The sequence below is a fragment of the Symphodus melops genome (genome assembly GCF_947650265.1).
Source record: "Symphodus melops genome assembly, chromosome: 12".
Classification (NCBI taxonomy): Eukaryota; Metazoa; Chordata; class Actinopteri; order Labriformes; family Labridae; genus Symphodus; species Symphodus melops.
Window position 1 is genome coordinate 2,510,366 of NC_136702.1, and position 18,701 is coordinate 2,529,066.

General features: G+C 43.0%; 2 protein-coding genes across 2 annotated transcripts; one reads left to right on the forward strand and one right to left on the reverse strand.

Annotated features, from left to right (window-relative positions):
* Positions 1 to 1,668, reverse strand: cox17 (cytochrome c oxidase copper chaperone COX17). The gene is made up of 3 exons (XM_079357242.1): positions 1,510 to 1,668; positions 1,298 to 1,407; positions 1 to 209 (listed from the first exon to the last, which is right to left on the reverse strand). The coding sequence occupies exons 1-2, from the start codon at positions 1,623 to 1,625 to the stop codon at positions 1,323 to 1,325; spliced, it is 201 nt and encodes a 66-aa protein (XP_079213368.1). The 5' UTR covers positions 1,626 to 1,668; the 3' UTR covers positions 1 to 209; positions 1,298 to 1,322.
* Positions 1,669 to 6,170: 4,502 nt separating this feature from the next.
* On the forward strand, positions 6,171 to 15,285 carry hcn5 (hyperpolarization activated cyclic nucleotide-gated potassium channel 5). Its single transcript, XM_079357236.1, has 10 exons — positions 6,171 to 6,615; positions 8,083 to 8,269; positions 8,891 to 8,995; positions 9,256 to 9,393; positions 11,756 to 11,917; positions 12,698 to 12,791; positions 12,937 to 13,064; positions 13,574 to 13,720; positions 13,837 to 14,074; positions 14,884 to 15,285. Exons 1-10 carry the CDS (start codon positions 6,431 to 6,433, stop codon positions 15,054 to 15,056), a joined length of 1,557 nt encoding a protein of 518 aa, XP_079213362.1. The 5' UTR covers positions 6,171 to 6,430; the 3' UTR covers positions 15,057 to 15,285.
* Positions 15,286 to 18,701: the final 3,416 nt, after the last annotated feature.

Genomic DNA, 18,701 nt, shown 5'->3' on the forward strand with positions numbered 1-18,701 from the left:
TTTATTGCATAGGACTTTTATTCAATTTCACACAGCTTTTTTAGATATTCACACATTTCTCGTATTCTGCAGACTTTTAAAAAAGAAAAACAATAATCCCAGCAGAGACTTAAGTGCATCATCACATTTCCCTTACAGTCAGAAGGTATAAATAAGCGGGAAAGGAGGAGAGAAGATCCAGGGTCACCTTCCACTTTCACAGAAACACACTGCAACAGAGGAGGAAAACAGGAGCAGCATTAAAACTGACATTCAGCTTCAGAGCTGTTATTAGATTTAAAAAGTGCTGGCATCGTAGATGATTCACAAGAACAGACGAGCATCATGGTGATGCAAGAGAAGCTGCCGATGCACAACTGGATCCAGAAGGCTTCAGGCAGGCTCCTCCCACCCCTGCCCTTCGTTACGTGACGCCCTCGCCCTACGCTGCAGTTTGAGCATAACGATGAATTTACAGCCCGGTTTAACGGCACAAAAAAAACCCTGCAAGTGTGAGAAAGTGGAGCAGGTGAAATTAATGCCTCCGTTTCTGCACATTTGTAGAGCTTAAATTAAAATGAAGTCAGGCTTTTATTAAAAAGGTCCACAGGAAGGGCAGGAGCTCATTACACACCTGAGTGACTCAAAGTCATTCTGGTATTAAGTAGCACCAGACCAAGTAATCGACCAGCTGACATTAGCTCATCCAGTGACTAAATATATTCAGTCAAAAAGTATCATATCCGAGTTTCATTATATTTCACCAGCTGAGCACGCTTCATGGATTAAAAACGGCGGACATTTGGAGATTTGAGTTCACGTCTCGTTTACTCAGAAGTTGTCGAACCGGAGCAGTCGCACGCGCAAGAAGGAAAAGCGGACAAATTTACATCACATTAGATTTGGCCTGATCAGACCGTCATGAGCATTTTGCTCATTCAAGATGAGTCAAAACACAAACATTTCAAATATGAAAAATCAATAAGCTAATATGCATCTTTTTTTTTCTTAGCACAATTATTTTTTTTTAAAAGTTTCATTTTTGCCCTTAATATCCAACTGCACTCTGACCTTTGTAATCCGTGTGTGCCAGCAAGGTCATTAATGTCACACATGATACAAGTGTGAAAGTACTTTCATTTACTCCAGTGCCAAAATAAGTCAGAATCCAGGTGTGCATCATTTTGATATCAGCCATGAAAATCTACTCTGACAGTTCAGCTTTAACTCGTGGTTGAAGCAGTAATAGAGGAAAGTTTCAAAAGAGGGCTGAAAACTTTTATCGAGTGTGCATGCACGAGCGTTTTGTGATACGTACCACACGCACACACAAAGTGGAGTAGTTAGATCTTGAATCCCAGCGCCCTCATGCAGTCTTTATGTGCCTCGATCAGGCCTCCACAGTTCTCCTCTCCCTTCTCAATGATGCTGCAGGGGGGGAAGCGGGGGGGAAAAGGAAGGTCTCAATAATGCATTTTGAAGATGTGCAAACTATGTTAGGTGACCCATATTTCTCGGGGAGACTCTTACCAAGCATCCCTGACTTTCTTGGTCTCTGGGCAGGCGCAGCACGGCCTCAGAGGCTTCTTCTGCTCGGCGCTCTCAGGCTGAGACTCCACGCTGACAGCAGACAGGGTAGAAGACATCTTCAGGCTGAATGAAGCGAGAAAAGAGACACTTCTTAAGAGAGAGGTTCTTTGTTTTTGTAAATGCACAAGTGGAGTTATGACATGTTGAACCTCCGGCAGCATGGAGGGCTGTACTGATGCAACATTAGATAAGACCAGACTGGTCTGCACGTCACTGTCACGCAGGGCTGCAGAAATATTAAGCTCCAGAATTTGTTTAAGTCTTTTCAACAAACACACCTCCACTTGAATATGAAGGGTCACATTTGTCTCCCACTGTCAAATTATTACTCTGGATTTGTAGTCGTCTCACTGTGATTCTTATTTCTGAGCTGTCTCGTGACAGTTGTGTGCGCGTGACTTTGACTTCCTCCCTCAGAGATAAATTCTGTTTTAACTTAAAATTAACATGATTGAGTTAAATATGTTAGCGCATAGCTTTAGCCAACAGTATGGATGGAGACCTTGCATAACGCTAAGCTAACGGTGGCTAACATGTGACACATTGGCCTGATTAAAGTGTAATCACACACTCACACACACACTTGACACACGTGTCCGGGCAGATAGTGTGCAGGATTAAATGAACATTCAAACAGAGTCAATCTTTAAGAAACAGCTAGCTGCTAATGCTAAGCTAAGTTAGGTAACTTACTTGCGTTGGAGGCTGCAGGCTTCACCTTCAAAATGAAAGCAACGAGGAGAAAGCAAGATCACGTGTTCGGCCGTTTTATGCAAGATCACGTGATCGCTAGCTCCTGCTAAGGCTGCTGGGAAATGTAGTCTGGCGGAGAGAGGATGTATGGTCAGCTTTTTGACATCACATAAGGGTAAGTAGTGTAAGGAAATAAACCGTGAGAGGAACTGGTTTAAATAACTGTTAAAAAATAAAACCAGTGTTGAGTTTACATTTACATTAAATAAATATGTCAGTTAATATTTGAAGGTGTCTTTACCAACAAAATGTGTCAGTTTGTAAGAATAGGCTCTGACTTTTGCCCATAGGCACACACATACACACACACACACACACACACACACACACACATACAGTACACACACACACACACATACACACACACACACACACACATACACACACACACACACATACACACACACACACACACACATACAGTACACACACACACACACACACTCTCATAGTACAAGCACTCGCACAAAGAAACAGGCACACTCATAGTACACGCACGCACACACACACACACACACACACACACACACACACACACACTCATAGTACACGCGCACACACGCATGCTTGGAGCCACATATCATAAATCTCCTCTGACCTATAAAACATTAATACATTGACGATTCATCATTCTGCTGCCCTGCAATGATAAAGTTGCTGCTTCAGCAACCATTACTCACGCATTATTATCGAAAAGTTCAGATAAACCTTTTTTAACTGTGTGATAAAACTGCGACAGAAACCAGCGTCACCTCCTCGACCTTCAGCACAGGTTCATCGGAGGTTTCTGATCCTGCACTGATTCATCGACAGCTATCAGAAAACCCCCTGAAAGACCACCTTCAAGTTTTTTGTAAAAAGATATAATAAAAAATATGTGTAGTTTAAATCAAAACTATAAACTTTGACCTTTACTTGCATCAAATATTTACCACAACAAAAACATGTACTCTTACGGTAATCTGTTTGGTAAATATTGAGCAGCTGCTTCCAGCCTTTAACTGAAATAATCTAAAAAAAAAAAAACAACCTGATTTGTCATGTTTCTGGTTTATGAGGATCAGACAGTTCCAACTTCTCACGCATCAAAAACGTTTACAGGCCAGAGGAAGTCAAACGATCACTTTTTTATCTTCTAGTTGAGCAGAAATGTTCTCTCTCTTTTCTCTCTCTCGCAGCACCTTTTGGCTGAAAACACGACTGAAGATCTAAAGTTTTGTACTTTCCCGTACGGTCGATCATCAACAAAATCTGATTGTATTTTTTTAAACTCTTGGTGAAAAAGTAAAAAACGTGGTCGTTCCAACTCGAGAGTTTGATGTGTTGTGTTGATAACGGTGCTCAGAGCTGTTCACGCCTTTTCTTCACCATCAGCGGATTCTCTGTACTGTAAAATAGAGCTGCTGCTGCTGCTGCTGCTGCTGCTGGGTAGATTATAAACACGAGTGACTGAGGAGATTTCTTCAATAATAACACTGTTCATTTTCTGTCCTGCAGTACTGTAGGTTTGTGTTTGCTTTCACATGTCTACTGGGTGTGCAGTGCGTCAGCATGCGTAAGCAGAGGCACTGACTCACTTCTTGTAGTTTGGGGGGGGGGGGGGGGGGGGGGGGGGCAGCTGTGTGCCAGATAAATGAAGAAGTAAGCACATCATTTGTGGTATACGATATGCACCTCTGCTTGAGACACATTTTTCCTGCAGATTTCGCTCGGCACAGGATTAGAGTCCATGTTCTGTGCCATGTTAAAAAAAATAAAATAAAAAAAAAATAAAAAAGATGAAGACTTTTTTTTCTGTTTTTGTTTCGCTGTTCTCTGCAGAAATCTGCCCATTGGCCGAGGAGGGCCACCTCCTCCTCAATATGCCCCCCGCCTCCACTTCTAGAAAAGCACAAGTGTAAGTTCTCCTGGTCCGGCTGTCTTTGATCGGTGTTTATTATGCAGTGACTTCATATATCTCTGCATGTACTGTGCACTGGAATCACCTCACTAACACACAAACTTTGGCCTACTCTGAGAACTGTTTACACTCTGACTGGATCACCTTGTTTGTTTCATCTCACAGAGAATCTGAACACGGCAAATGAGCGTTCCTCAGCACTGCAGACGCGTCTGTTGTTTTGTCCGGTGGCAAAGTGTCCGTCTAAATAATGATGGTAATAATGCCAGCAGCCCCTGAGAGACGTCCAGTGTTGTTGAGTCTGCAAAAAAAGCAAGTAAGAAGCACTTCACCGAGCAGCAGCAGCAGCAGCAGCCAGTCAAGTCAAGTCACATCACATTTTGCTTCGGAGAGCTTAACAGTCTGTAGAGCAAACCATCTGTCCTTCACACTCTAAATTTGGATAAGAAACAAATCCCACAACCCCCCCCCAAAAAAAACCTTTATCTGGGACGGAACATGAACAAGACCTCAGGAAGCCTCTGTGGGAGGAGACTGATCGACAGCGCCGATGTGTTTGTCTGATTGTGTTTTGGGCCTTTATTGGAGAGATAGGACAGTGGATAGAATCAGAGAGAGAGAGAGAGAGACCCTAACCCTAAGTCACAGGTCGGATTTGAACCTGACCACCTGGAGGACTTCAGCCTCCGTACACACTAACCACTGCGCCACCAGCTTCATCATTTTGCAATTAACAGGAACGCCACCCAAAGTCATTTAATTTGTTTTCTTTCATACATATCAGCACTTATCCGTCCTCCGGTGCAAGCGACTGAAAGTTTGCACATTGGGACTTTAGATCAGTCACAATCATGATTTCATTCCAAACTTTGTCTTAGATTTCCTGTTGAACAGTTGCAAAGAAAATAACAAAAAAAAACAAAACAAAAAAAAGAGAGAGAGACGTGACATCCAACTATTATATAAACTGCTTTATTCTGATAAATCTGAGTCCCCGGGGGGGGCTGAAGCTCATTTCAGATCGCACATCGAGCATGAGAGAGCGAGAGAGAGTTTGCACCTGGAAAGAACTCACAGAAACACAGAAACACGTCTTTGCCAAAAGCAAATCATTCGACCTCAATACATCATCCTGCTGGTGAAAATGAGCCAGGAATAAGAGGGGGTGGGGGTGGGGGGGGGGTTAGCTCCGAGCTGCATAAAATCTACCATGTCAACACAACAATAATCTCGTGAAATGCGCTTGACATTATGAGACACATTGTATGCACTAATCTGATGGTAATTCACCTTGCTCACTGACATGACCCCCCCTCAGTTAAGCCCAGAGAGCTGCTGCTGCTTCCTGTAACATCATTCCTGTTTTTTTTATACATTTCAAACTTTGTTGAAACCCTGAAAAGCCTAAGGAAAAGAAAAAAAAAAAAACTAAATAGGCCAGATGGATAAATTTCAATCTTCCACTTTGAAGGAACATATTTCAGCTCCTGTGTTGTTTTTGTTTTTGATGTTAAAATAGCAAAAAAAAAAAAAAAAAGAGAGAGAGAAAAGTAGCACAGGAGCTGCCTCGGAGCTGAGAGCGAACATACAGCATCAGGTAACACGGCGCCGTGTTTAATTACATCCCTGATAGAAACAGCCCGTGCTGAACTCATCGCTGCACACGCTGCCAGATGTCTGCTTCACATGACAGTTATTGTGTTCCCCTTATCACGCACACACAGGCACGCACGCACACACACACGCACACACACACACACACACACACACACGTGGCATTGTCTTCAGTATTAATGTGAGCTAGACCTTACCCTCTTTGACATGGCTTGATTCATGTGGGGACGAGTCACAGATACTGAATAGTTGATGAGCTGCGAGAAAAAGAAAAGAAGTGAAGGGTTGGGTTGGGGTGGGGGCAGAAATAGAGAGAGGCAGCCGGAGAGAGGGAGGGGAGGGGAGGGAGCAGGAAGACAAGTATCCATTCGCATCGCTCCACACAGCCTCAATAAGCCCTGAGGTTGGGAGCCTTGATGGAAAATTACCTTGTGACCACGAGGGGAGGTCAGGACGGGTAGAGTCAGCCTTCACTTGTCCCGGGAAGATAAAGCAGCAGCAGCAGCAGCAGCAGCAGCAGCAGCAGCAGCAGCAGCAGCAGCAGAGGGAGGATGGCTTGCGCGTTCGGCTGATCACTGGGGACGAGGTCGGGCCATGGAGAAACTAAAAGGTCCCGTCGTGGGATGCAGCAAAGCCACCTGTGGATGGAGAGCCCTGCTTCTCCCGCAGCTGAACCGCCAGTCGCTGTACGTGTACGGCAGCGAGATGGCCGTGGAGAAGGAGTGCCTGCGACAGCTCCAGAGCGGAGTATTTGTCATCCACCCGTTCAGCCTCATGAGGTATTTTTTTTTTTTGTGATGTATTGAAAAGATTCAGACCAGTCCTGTGCTGCATCTTCACACACGAGTCTGTGAATGTTTCTTAAAAAAGTTTCTGTAAGTTTTCTCAGGTGATGATGTGCTTCCTATTGCTCCAGTGATTATTCTCATCTCATCTTAAGTTTCTCATCATACCTCACACGAGTAATGCTTCACTAGTACGTATTAAGTAAAGTAACCGGCATCCTTTTAAACGTCAGGCATTGAAAGACTAGGCATGTGAGTATTTTAGTTTCTAAATCTTACACAGTTGCTTTGTTATTTTGACCTTTTCTGCTGTGAGCTGGTATTTAAAGAAACTGGAGATTTATTAGAATAAAAAAAAAAAGACTTGAATGAAGATTTGAATCCTCACCCTGAGGTGTCGGAGTGCACACTTCTTCTTCCTTTTTGTGGACTAATCAATTAACGTAGGGAACACTCGAGAGATTCACCTCGTTAACTTGTAAGGGTTCAGTGCAATTAGTGTAAACACAAGGTGGGAGGAAAAGAAAAAAAGAAGCCAGAAATAACCAACAAGCCTCATTTCCGTGAGTCGTCCCTGCATGGCCAAGGTGTTAAAAAAGCCTCCTTAAAATACTTCAAAGGAAAAAGCAGGTCATGAAGCTTAAAGACGCAGGACACGCAAGTTATAACAGTCTGAGCAGTGGCAGCGTATCAATATTGCAGCAGGAAAGACGAAGTTCAAAAAGGAATCTAACAATTAGCTGCAGCCCTGCTCCTCATTGGCTGCATATTGCATTGCTTTAGCATTAGTCAGCAATAAAATAATTGGGCTCGCAAGAACATCGTTTGCAGTTTTGTTGCAAACAACAACAGAGGAATAAATTATAAAACGTTTTTTAAAATGCTATATTCAATAAACATTCAAGCAGAGAAGAGACCCCAAACATCAATCTAATGTTGACAATCAATTAAGGAGAGTAAATAAATATTCTACCATCTCATGATGGGATTTTTTTTTTATTTTTTTTTTTAGGATGCCTGTGTGGGATTATGGGGATAAACGGGGGATAACGTGATTCCTTTAAGTAATGTTTCTGAGGATGGACTGTTTGTCATCATCGGTGCAGCGCGGATATTTATAGCTTGTAAGGTGATCACATGGAGTGAAAACGGAGAGGAGATGAAACAATCGGGGAGCAGAGAGTTATTTGAGCCTGACAATCGAAGCCTTGTGCTGCGAACATGTGCAGTTACAGTATCTGAGTGTTTAGTGTGCATAAATCAGCTGGCATCACTGGCTGCAGCACGACTCTCTAATGAGTCCTTCTGGCAAATAATCTGAGACTTCGCTCGACATGAAAAACAAGATCTGTCGCACGTGCTCACATATGTCTCTCTCTCTCTCTCTCTCTCTCTCTCTCTCTCTCTCTCTCTCTCTCTCTCTCTCTCTCTCTCTCTCTCTCTCTCTCTGTCTCTCTGCAGGAGTTACTACATCATGTGCATGATGGCAATCACATTCCTGAACCTGATCGGGATTCCCATGGAGATAGCGTTTCTGGATGGGCACAGCGGGCTGGCATGGGAAGGCTTTAACGTGTTTTCAGACACGCTGTTCCTCATAGACGTGGCTTTGAATTTCCGCATGGGAATCATTGCAGAGGACAGCGAGGTGAGAGTGGCTGCGCTCTATTTTCAGACACAATCTGATGGACTATAATCCCTGCACAGACAAGCACACACAATCCATCTCTGCCTCATCTGTAATCTACCGAATACACGAAAGGCTAGATTAACAAACTCCCCTCCTGCAGCGCCTGCTCATGGGCATATTGGCACCTGCTGTTTGATTTTATAACAGGGATTATGCTGTGTCAGATGAACGGGGAGACTGACGTTTCCGATAAAGTATTATGCAGAATATACCCTCTCTGTTTTCATCTGCTCATGCTTTGTGACTTCTATCTTGCCAATCACAAATAGCCCATCTGTGGCGTGCTTTCTGTTCCTGGTGTTTACTCTGTGCTGCATCTGGTTTCGCCGGATTTGTTTTTGTTGCTGCTCTGTTTTGAAAAATTCATGCGTGTGCTTTGGCAACGCTGTCAAATTCAAAGTGGAACTCCTTTTGAACGCACTCGCACATCTCATCGACCAACGCTGTCGCCCCTAATTTCTGGACAGACTCTCAAAATATTGGTTCAGTTGAAGAGTTGAATTATACATGGTGGTGGTCGCACGTGCAGCCCTACATCCTTCTGCTCATTCTGCTTCTCTCCCTTCTCTTTTTTCGCAGGAAGCTATTCTGGACATCAAGCGGATCCGAGTCTGCTACCTGAGGACGTGGTTCATACCGGACGTTATTGCAGCTTTCCCGATTGGCTACATTCTGCTGTTTGCGGTAATAATTAGGAGAGAGTGTCGAAGCAGCAAAGAGCCACCAGTGCGCTGCAGAGTTTGCCAAAACAAATTATGCACTAAGTTTGTTTCTGGGGCTATTTTTAGAAACTTCTGCCAACAGCTGCAGGGATGTGTTTTCAAGATAATTACATCTAGGGAAAAGGAAATGGAATCAATGCTTTGTGTTTTTAAAGGGTCAATTCAGTCATTTTAATCAAATGAACTAAACTGAAGTTGAAGTTTTTTCATTCATTCTTGCAGGACTTACACTACAACAACGATGACAACCCCTCCAAGACCAACAAGATGATGAGGATCCTGATGTTTGTGCGAATCCTCAGCCTGATCCGGCTCGCTCGGGTGTCCAGACTCGTCAGGTTCTTCAACGAGGTGGAGAAAGTAAGATCAAAAAGCCCCAATAACTCAACCAAGCTTTTCTCCTCCGTGCAGATGGTTTTTATGTCATGAAGTGTGCTTGCAAGGAAGTTGTTGAGTAAATAAGAAATTGATGACTCAGCACATTATTTGACCTCTTTACAAAGGATTCAACGTATCACTCTTTGTGCAGGTCAGGGCGGTGCTGGATTCATTTCATTTGATTTTTTTTTTTTGTTAAATTAAAATAAAAAAATGCTGTTGCATATCACTAACAGTTCTGCATTGAAATCCTTTGTCTGTAAGCCCCGCCCCCTATGTATTAAAAAAAAAAAAGACATCCCTTAGAGCTGAATAAAATGACCAATCAAGGTTAACTCTGCACGTCACCAGCCAATCACAGTGACTCTGTCCGAACTTTCATCTTCAAGCTTTTGTACGTCAGCATCGCTCTCTCTCTCTCTCTCTCTCTCTCTCTCTCTCTCTCTCTCTCTCTCCTCACCTCGATGGCGCTGAGAGCACATTACCTGTGCAGCAAATCTTTTTTATATCGTTCAGCTGTCAGTGTGCCTATTGTCTGAGCCCAACATAGCTCGCTGAGTGGAACAGATAATATGCAGAGACAATGATCTGCTCGCAGATTGTGTGCTACATTTCCTTCCTTCCCTTCGTACTCGCTCTGAATTCCCGCAGGTTCACTCTGAATGAGGAAAATGCACTCCAACATGGAACACGTTTCACTCTTTAGATCGAAACCCTCGTTTCTCTTAAACAAATCGAGTCAGTTACCTTTGAACCATTACCTCTCAGTGTGTGATTATTTTCTATAAATACGGTTTGTTTTTGTTGGTATTTTTTAGCTTTTGAAATTGTAGTAATTGTGCTTCTTTTTTTTGTATTTTGACATCTTTGTAAATGAGGGAAATCTCAAAGATTTTTAATGCATGAATAAAGGTTGATGATGATAATAAAGGACTGCATGGTGGTGCAGAGGTTAGCGCTATTGCCTGGTTTGAACCCCTGTTGGACGACTGCATGTTCTCCTCATGCATGCGGGGTGACTCCGGCTTCCTCCCACAGGCCAAAGACATCGCTGGGTTAACTGGTGACTTTGTCCTTGTGTCCTGTGATTGAGTGTGAATAGTCCAGGGTGTACCTGGCCTCTTGCCTAATGACAGCTGGGATCAGCTCCCGCCCCCCACACGACCCTGAACGGTAAAGGCGGTATAGATAGCGGATGGATGGATGATAATGACTTGGTGGCTTAGCAGCGTGATACGAGGTTGCAGAGGGAGAGGGAGGTTTATGTCATAGATGTGTTTATGTTGCTTACTGCCACTTTAAAAAAGGTTTTAGATCCAAGGATCAAACAATGCTGAATTAAACTTTCCAAACTTTACTGTAAATGTGAACATTAAGGACACAATAATCATTTAGTATAATAGAAAAATCAAACCAGGACCAGGAATCACTGCAGAATTCATGACTGAACCATCTTTAGAAACTCTTTCAATCAGAGTTAAAAATAATCCCAGCCGGGATCCAGTGTAAAGTGTGCAGGCTTATTTTCCATATATTGATCTAGAAACAGAAAAAGATGTTTGTACAAAGGAGGTTTAGCATAAGGTCACTTTGCAATTCCAGTTAGATGCTCGGCGTGTTATTGAACTTGTTCCCGTAATTGGTATCACAAGGTCACTGAACACCTGGGGGACCTGATTATACACACATTTTGCTGAGGTCATCATTTTTTGTCCGCCCCTACCTCGTTTCAATTATGACATTGTTTTGTTTTGTTTTGTTTTTTTTGCTTTTCACAGAAAACACATTTTAAACTCTGTTTCACTTCGACTTCAGTTAAATCATTTTGCATTTTTAAGGTTGATCTCTTCCTAGCGGGAGAAACGATGACTAAATGTGGTCAATGAAAAAATAAATGAACTCTCCGTCCAACATTTTTATCCGTGAGAAACTTAGAAACAGTAAGTCGTGAATTTATTTCATCATGGTTACATTTCTGCAGTTCACTGTACTGTGGTCTCACACGACATAACCTAAACAAAATCCAGCTTATCCAAAGTGCTGCAGCCAGATTTATGAGCAGGTCCAACACGGGAGAACACATCGTTTTAAAGCGACGTCATTGGCTCCCATCCGTTGAAAGCGTTTTGAAGGTCATCTCCAGATTACATTGCTGACCTCCTGACCCCCTGACGAGCCCCCATGAAACCGTAATACCTCTGGTAGTTCTTTACTTACTATTCCAAGGACCAACATTAAAGCTAAAGGTGACTGAGGCTGTGGAAAGACCTGCTGGAGTCACTTTTAAAAGCTCACTATTTTCGACGATTTTAAGCATCTGTTTCCTTGTCATTTCCTCTGACAGGTGTCAAATGCAAACTTGGAGGTGGTCCGCCTCTTCTTCCGCATCTTGTCTCTGTTCATGATGATTTTCCTGCTGTGTCACTGGAACGGCTGCATCCAGTACTTTGTCCCCATGCTGGAGGAGTTTCCGACCGACTGCTGGGTCCGTAAAGAAAACCTGATGGTGAGATCAACCTCTCAAGATCTTCCGTCTCGAGCTCTGGACAAATCGTTTCAGTAATGTGGCGTTGCTTAAAGAAAGTATTTGCTATATTTTAAAGGTCATATGTTATGCAAAATCCCCTCCACCATTGTTTTCGTAGCACTAAAATGTTTCCCTCGTCTATCTACAAACCCCACCCAATTACAAGAAAATCCTCTCCACCTTTTGCCTGCTCCACTTACTTACTTACTTTTCAAACAAGCCATTCGGAGATTTTCCCTTTATGACATCACAAAGGGGCAGTAGCCCCTCCCCCAGGTGGGTGACACTCCCACAGCTAGGTGTTTGTTCTGCCCTCTGAGTCTGCCTTCTCACCGTAAACAATAGGACATGGAGCCAGAAAGCACCGAGTACACCCGAGCCATTCCAGAGAGGGGGCGTGGTCAGACACAGCTCATTTACATATTTAAAGCTACAGACACAGAAACAGCCTGTTCTGAGCAGGGCTGAAATAGAGGGGTTTATAGACATGATCAAACACAGGATCAGAGTGGATTTACAACAACACACTTCACACACATGTTGAAGAGGAGCTCTGAGACTTATTTACACAGCTTGAAAAAAAGTATAATATGTGACCTTTAATTTAAAACAGTTTTCAAGCAAAACTGCAGAAGAGCAGCGAGGTTTTACCACAGACTGTCAGCAATTTCTAGGCAATACTTAATGAGATTGAAATCTATATTTAAAAGTCCAGATCTACAAATAAAGTATTTCTAAAGTTAAAATAATCTCTTCCAGAATGCCACAGTGATTGTGAAGTACTCATGGGGCGTTTTCAGAGCTCTGTCTCAGATGATCGCCCTCTCATACGGCTCCATGGACGCTCCAACAAGTGAGACTTATAGATTTCCTTTATTCGTAGATTTAAAAAAAAAGAAGAAAAGCTCAGGCGACTCATCTTCATGTTTCAGATATAAATATACCCATCTGAAGGAGTCACACTGAAGGAGGCACTCAGTCTGTGTCTTATTCTGCAGATTACGTCGAGATGTGGATCGTCATGGTCAGCATGGTGTCCGGATGTCTGATGTACACCGTCCTCGTGGCAAACGCTACAACCATGATCGCGAACACCGACCCAGCTGCCAAGGAGTACAAGAGCAAGGTCATTATGGCTGATGTCCTTTATCCCCAAACTGTCCTCAGTAGAAAACAAGCTGTCCTCAGAAGAACAGGAGCATAACTTGTTTTTACTATTTAAGCATAAAGGAGTTGTATCAATCGGATCGATGTTTAAAAGTCTTGTGATACAGGGCGCTGGTGGCACATTTGTTCGTGCACATGTCCCATATATGGAGGCTATATTCCTCAACGTGAGCCTTCCGGGTTCGAATCTGGCCTGTGGCTCCTTTCCTGCACGTCAATCCCCACTCTCTCCATCTCTATCCTGTCTCTCCAATAAAGGCACAAAAAGCCCAAAAACTAATTTAAAAAAATAAAATAATAATTCTTGTGATACGCTGAATCAAGTATCAAGTATCTCTTCACTCAAGTTGACTTTATAAGAAAGATGGACAACACCTCGCTTAAAGTGAAGCCAAAATATTTAGAGGGTGGGTGTCATGTATCAAATTAACGAAAGGTGCGTCGTGAAAACATTGTGACTCTCCACAGATGAGTCGTTTGGAGCACTACATGGCCTTCATGAAGCTTCCGCCTGAGCTGTGCCTTCGTATCAACAACTACTACCAGGCTCGCTACGGAGGGAAGTGGTTTCAGGAGAAGGATGTCATAGATACGGTGTCGTCAGCGCTCAAAGAGGTAAAGCTGTGCCGAATGCTTACAGTCCTTCTTTTTTGTAGTTTATGATGATGAGTGGTGATCTTATCCTGTCGGGTCACTTATTGCAGAATTATATTTTTACTCTTTATTTTCAGCAAATCCTGGTGGTGATGTGCAGCCGCCTGCTCAGAAACGTGCCGATGTTTCAGTGCAGAGACGAACACTTTATCAACTCGGTGCTCACCAAACTGGAGTACGAGGTTTTCCTGGAGGGCGACGTCATCGTACGACAGCACGTCCCGGGCGATCGCATGTTCTTCATCGACCACGGCCAGGTCCTCCTGGAGACGGAGTCCGACGAGAGGGAGCTGTGTGATGGAGATTATTTCGGGGGTGAGTTGGATCCACTTTTTGTGACTGAGTCTGAGACGTGCGGCTGAAACGTTGCGTGGCAGGACTTCTTGTTTGTGTCTTTTTTTTTCTGTCTCACAAAAAAAAAAAAAAATTAAGAGTTGGAAATCCTCATGCTGTGCTGTAACATGGAAGTACTTTAGAAAGAGAGAGAGAGAGAGAGAGCAGCCTGTTCTGTGGATTATCTACAGTAACAGGGATAATGCTTCGAGGAAAAATGCTGTGGCTGTCACTTTTTGGAGCTTTGAGCGTCACTGAAATGTACCGCTTAAGGATGATAAATTGGATATTAAAAACTTTGTGTTAATAAGAGCAGTTTTTACAAAGGGCTGGGACAAGCAGAGCAGCATGAAATAAATGTGTAAGCCTCTGCCATTTGGACATGAAGGATAATATGGAGTTACATTTTTTTGATTTACGACTGTGAAACTGAAGCATTGTGTTAGTTTAGATTTTTCCGGCAGGTCTGAAAGTTGAAGGCTTTTTCATCACTCAGCCTTTCCACGTAAAATGGACTGGACACATCCATTTCTCAGCGTTTCAGAGCAAGAACCCTTTTTTTTTTTTTTAAAGTGAAGACTCCCTCTGTTCTGTTTTATTTAATTCTCTGACTTTAAGCAAGAACAGGTCTTAATCTTTTTGGCAGCAAAACCCAGAAGCGTTAAGAGCTTAGCGAGGCTTCCCAAAACAACTCGGCTGGGTCTGGTGAATTAATTTAGGATTAATTGTCAGAACTCATCCCCGTCGCTCATTTACCACGCCTTTGTGCTTCCCTCTGTGTTGTACAACAGAGACGTGCGTGCTGACCAAAGGCAAACATCTGGCCACAGCGAAGGCTCTGACGGACTGCCAGTGCTTCTCTCTGTCCTGGGGCGACCTTCAGGAGACGCTGGAGACCTTCCCAGATGTCAGGAAGGACTTAGAAAAGATGGTTGAGCTCAACCCTGACTGTGGGCTCGTGTAAGACGGGAAACAGTGCTTGGACTTTTTTTTTTTATATAGTGGAAAGAATAAAGGAGATGTGGACATTTGATGTGATGCACAATAAAGCTGTGGCTGAATCGTCGGATTGGACACCTCTCCACGGATGAGATGTATAGTTTTGAAGAAATATTACTACATATATATTTTACAGGTATAATTCTGTACTCTTATCCTTCATATATCCGCAATAAACAATGACCTCAACAGTATCTAATTTGCATTTAGTCTTGGTGTTTCTGAAGTCAAACCTTGCATATTTAAGTGACATAAAAACACTTTTTGTCAGCCTGAGACGGCGCCCTCATTTTATACAGTTTTTGTGATCATGTCTTTGTTATTCCAGGCTGATAGAAAGTGAAAAGCGTAAATAAACTAGCATGATTTTGAAAGTAGCATTCCCTCAGTGCTCCGTCTTCACCCACCCTCTCCCCTCTGTGCTCCCTTAAAAGCCACGCCCCCCTCATTTACTGTACATGCACGCGCGCCGCCATCGCTTGCATTGTGTAGAAACTTCACTGTCTCATGTCTCATTCAGCGTTTTGATCAAAAGTCTGAATAAACTTGAGTTTTGCTGCAAAGGAAGGTAAGAAGATACGAGATTTATTCGTTTTCACCGGAGGAACATTTTCTTTAGACTTAATATAAACTGGACGTGTTTATTTCACCATGAAAACTTTAAAAAAAAAAAAAAGAAAAGAATGTAAGCCGATCCTGTAATATGCTTATGAAACAGCTGTGTGAGAGAACAGCAGGTTACTCCCCTTGCCTTGCTCTCTCATGCAAACACACACATGGTGCCAGCAGTTTGGTGGGGGGGTTTTTTGCATAGAGATAGTCGGAGGTTTTGGGGGATGTTGCGCTTCACTTTCATCCTGCCAATTATCACATGGACAACCTCACCTGCTCCCGGACCCTCTTGCAGCTTCCTGTAAGCTTCATCCAGCCAAGTAGGTAAGTCACGGTCGCGTGCTATTTCACCGGGGAATGTAGCTCCTGATTCCTCATCCTTCTGTCTGATTGCAGGGTGAAATGTCACTAAATCTAGTCTAAATGTTCTTCACCCAAGCCTCCTTGAGCCCCCCACACTGGTGACCACAGTGTCAAAGTGCTGATTGTATTTCTCTTTTCCAGACCTGATGTCTTTATCTACATCGGGACAAAGCATCATCACAGGGGAACGCCACACAGCCGACAGGACAGGAAAGCTGAGACAGAGTTGTGGTCAGGGACAGAAGGCTGAAGCACTTTCCAAAATCTGGAAGAGGCAAAAGGGTCGGAACCAAGCAGGGTCGGCAACGGGTAATCAGTTTGAGAAGGAGTGATGAAGAGGTGAAGAACAATCTAGAAATGAGTGAGTGAGCAGAAGAGGCTTATGTGCTGGCTTGATTGGATATGAAGCAGTCGAGCACGCAGGTGAGCAAGGTTAGCTGTCGAGATGGAGGCGGGGGGAGTGATGCAGAGTAATTTGAAAATTACAAAAAGAGAGGGAGAGAGAGAGCAGGTGAGCAGTGAACAATGACACTATTTGAAAAAATTGAAAAGTGAAGTTTGTTGGAGAGAGAGGAACGGCCACCACTTCAGCAGAGCTGGAATGCAAGATCATTTCTGGGGTTAGTTTTCAAGTTTAATGGCCTGACAACAAAATAGAGAGCCATCCTAAAGTGTGACTCAGGCAAACGAGACGCAACTGAAACTTGTCTGATATTTAATTTGAAATACAGGGAGATAAAATCAGAATTAAAAAAATATATATACATGCTGAGTGCAGCTCTCTTTGGGCTGAGCAACGACCCCTTGTTCCTCATGAAAATTGTGCAAAATATTTTCTTTATTTGCTGCTTTGATGAGTCATGTACAGTATCACAATGTTTTGTCTCTTAACCGCACAGTCACCGCTCTGAATATTACCGACCACACTGAACAAATGACTGTTTACAAACTCATCGCTGCAGTAGAACAGAGGCTGGCTAAGACTGCTTTGGCTCGTTCTCTTAAACCGAAGCGAACACTTGGCCCTGTGGGACTGTCCGATTTCCTCTCTTTCCTCAAAATAAACCTCGCAGATGTCACAAACCTCTCTGTGAAGAAAAACAGCCATGCAAGGTTGTCCAAGGTTCTGCACACAGGCTCACTGCGTGCAGAACCTTAGGTGACAATTTTCCGGAGATTTTTGACGGATGAAACTAATTGGATGCATTTCAGATTTGTGTGTGTTTTGTAGAATTTGTCTGACAAAAAAAAACAAACAAAGGTTTGCGCGTGTTCTTGTGCCTACAAGTCATAGAATTAGCCGTTATAACATCACACATCCGTTTTGGATAGCCCCTATTTGAAGCATCAAGTTTGGCATTTTTTGGGTCCGGCTTTTTTGCCTTGTTTTGTTTTCCTCAATCAGAAGTGACCATAATTATATGGCAGATTAGAGGAACATGGTTATGTCTGCTGTCGTAGTGACTTGTTATTAATCTCAGATATAAATATACTAATTGGAAGCTAATTTTGTCTAACAAAACCAAAACTTTCATGGTAAACCATCAGCCATCTTTTTTATTCAAACCTGAAGGGATGGTATCTGGACAACAGAGCCAGATAGATATTGGTCTCTATCCTGGTTTTCAGGACGCTGTGCTAAGAACTTGTCAATCACACATGAATCGAAACGTGATCTTATTTGGATGCTTATTTTTGCGTTTAACTGAACGCTAATGAAGTCTGTTAAAGGTTCAGTGGCAGCAACTTACCAATTTCAGCTCGCCGAATGCTGAAAGATACCCCGAGTTATCAGTTCTTCTTTTTAATTCTTGGAAAAGTGAGATGATTGTTTTTTTTGGTATCTCTGCAGCATTTGCACAGAAAAAAAAGTGAAACTGTTTATCAGATAACTTTATGATGGTTGGCTTCGACTTCACAGTGAGGGCAAATTAAGCAATTCCTTGTGCCTCGGGTGGAAGCATTCAGCTTTTATACCTCTCAGTGCATTTATGCAAATCAGGTCGATGCAGGGCAAGCAAGTCCTTGAAAGGATCATTTCACAAACAAACCACTCATTCAGCACCAATTTCAAGCTGCAATTGCTTCAGTATTAAGGTTAATCTACTGCGACTAGCTCCCTCACGCCATAAAGCCCCTTTGAGGAGCAAACTGCATGATAACTCGCTCTGTGCTGCAGCGGTGTGGCCATTTTAAAAAAATAATTGACGCTGTCCTTAAGATGATCCGTTACATTTTAATAAGGGGTCGACCAAAGTTCATGCACTCACATATGTTTAAAAGATTAACATTTCTTATGGTCCATTTCTCCTCACAGCGGACAGTCATTAAGGGCGCCTTGCTTCAGGTCACGAGAACAGATGGACGACTTGACACATGACTTATCATTTATTTTTGCTTAGAAACAGGAAAGGCAGCTCTCTTGACCCCATGCACAAAAGGGAAATATGCACTGATTCTGACTTTTGTGTCACTAAAACTGATACTTAATACATAATTTATTTCATTGAGAACAAAGTACCATACCACACAACACAATGGGGTGTGATACGACACAACTGATTGTCCAATTAGGGACGTTTGTCTTGGAGTTAAGCGCTGCACACATTTTGTTTCATCAGTAAAGAAGAAACAA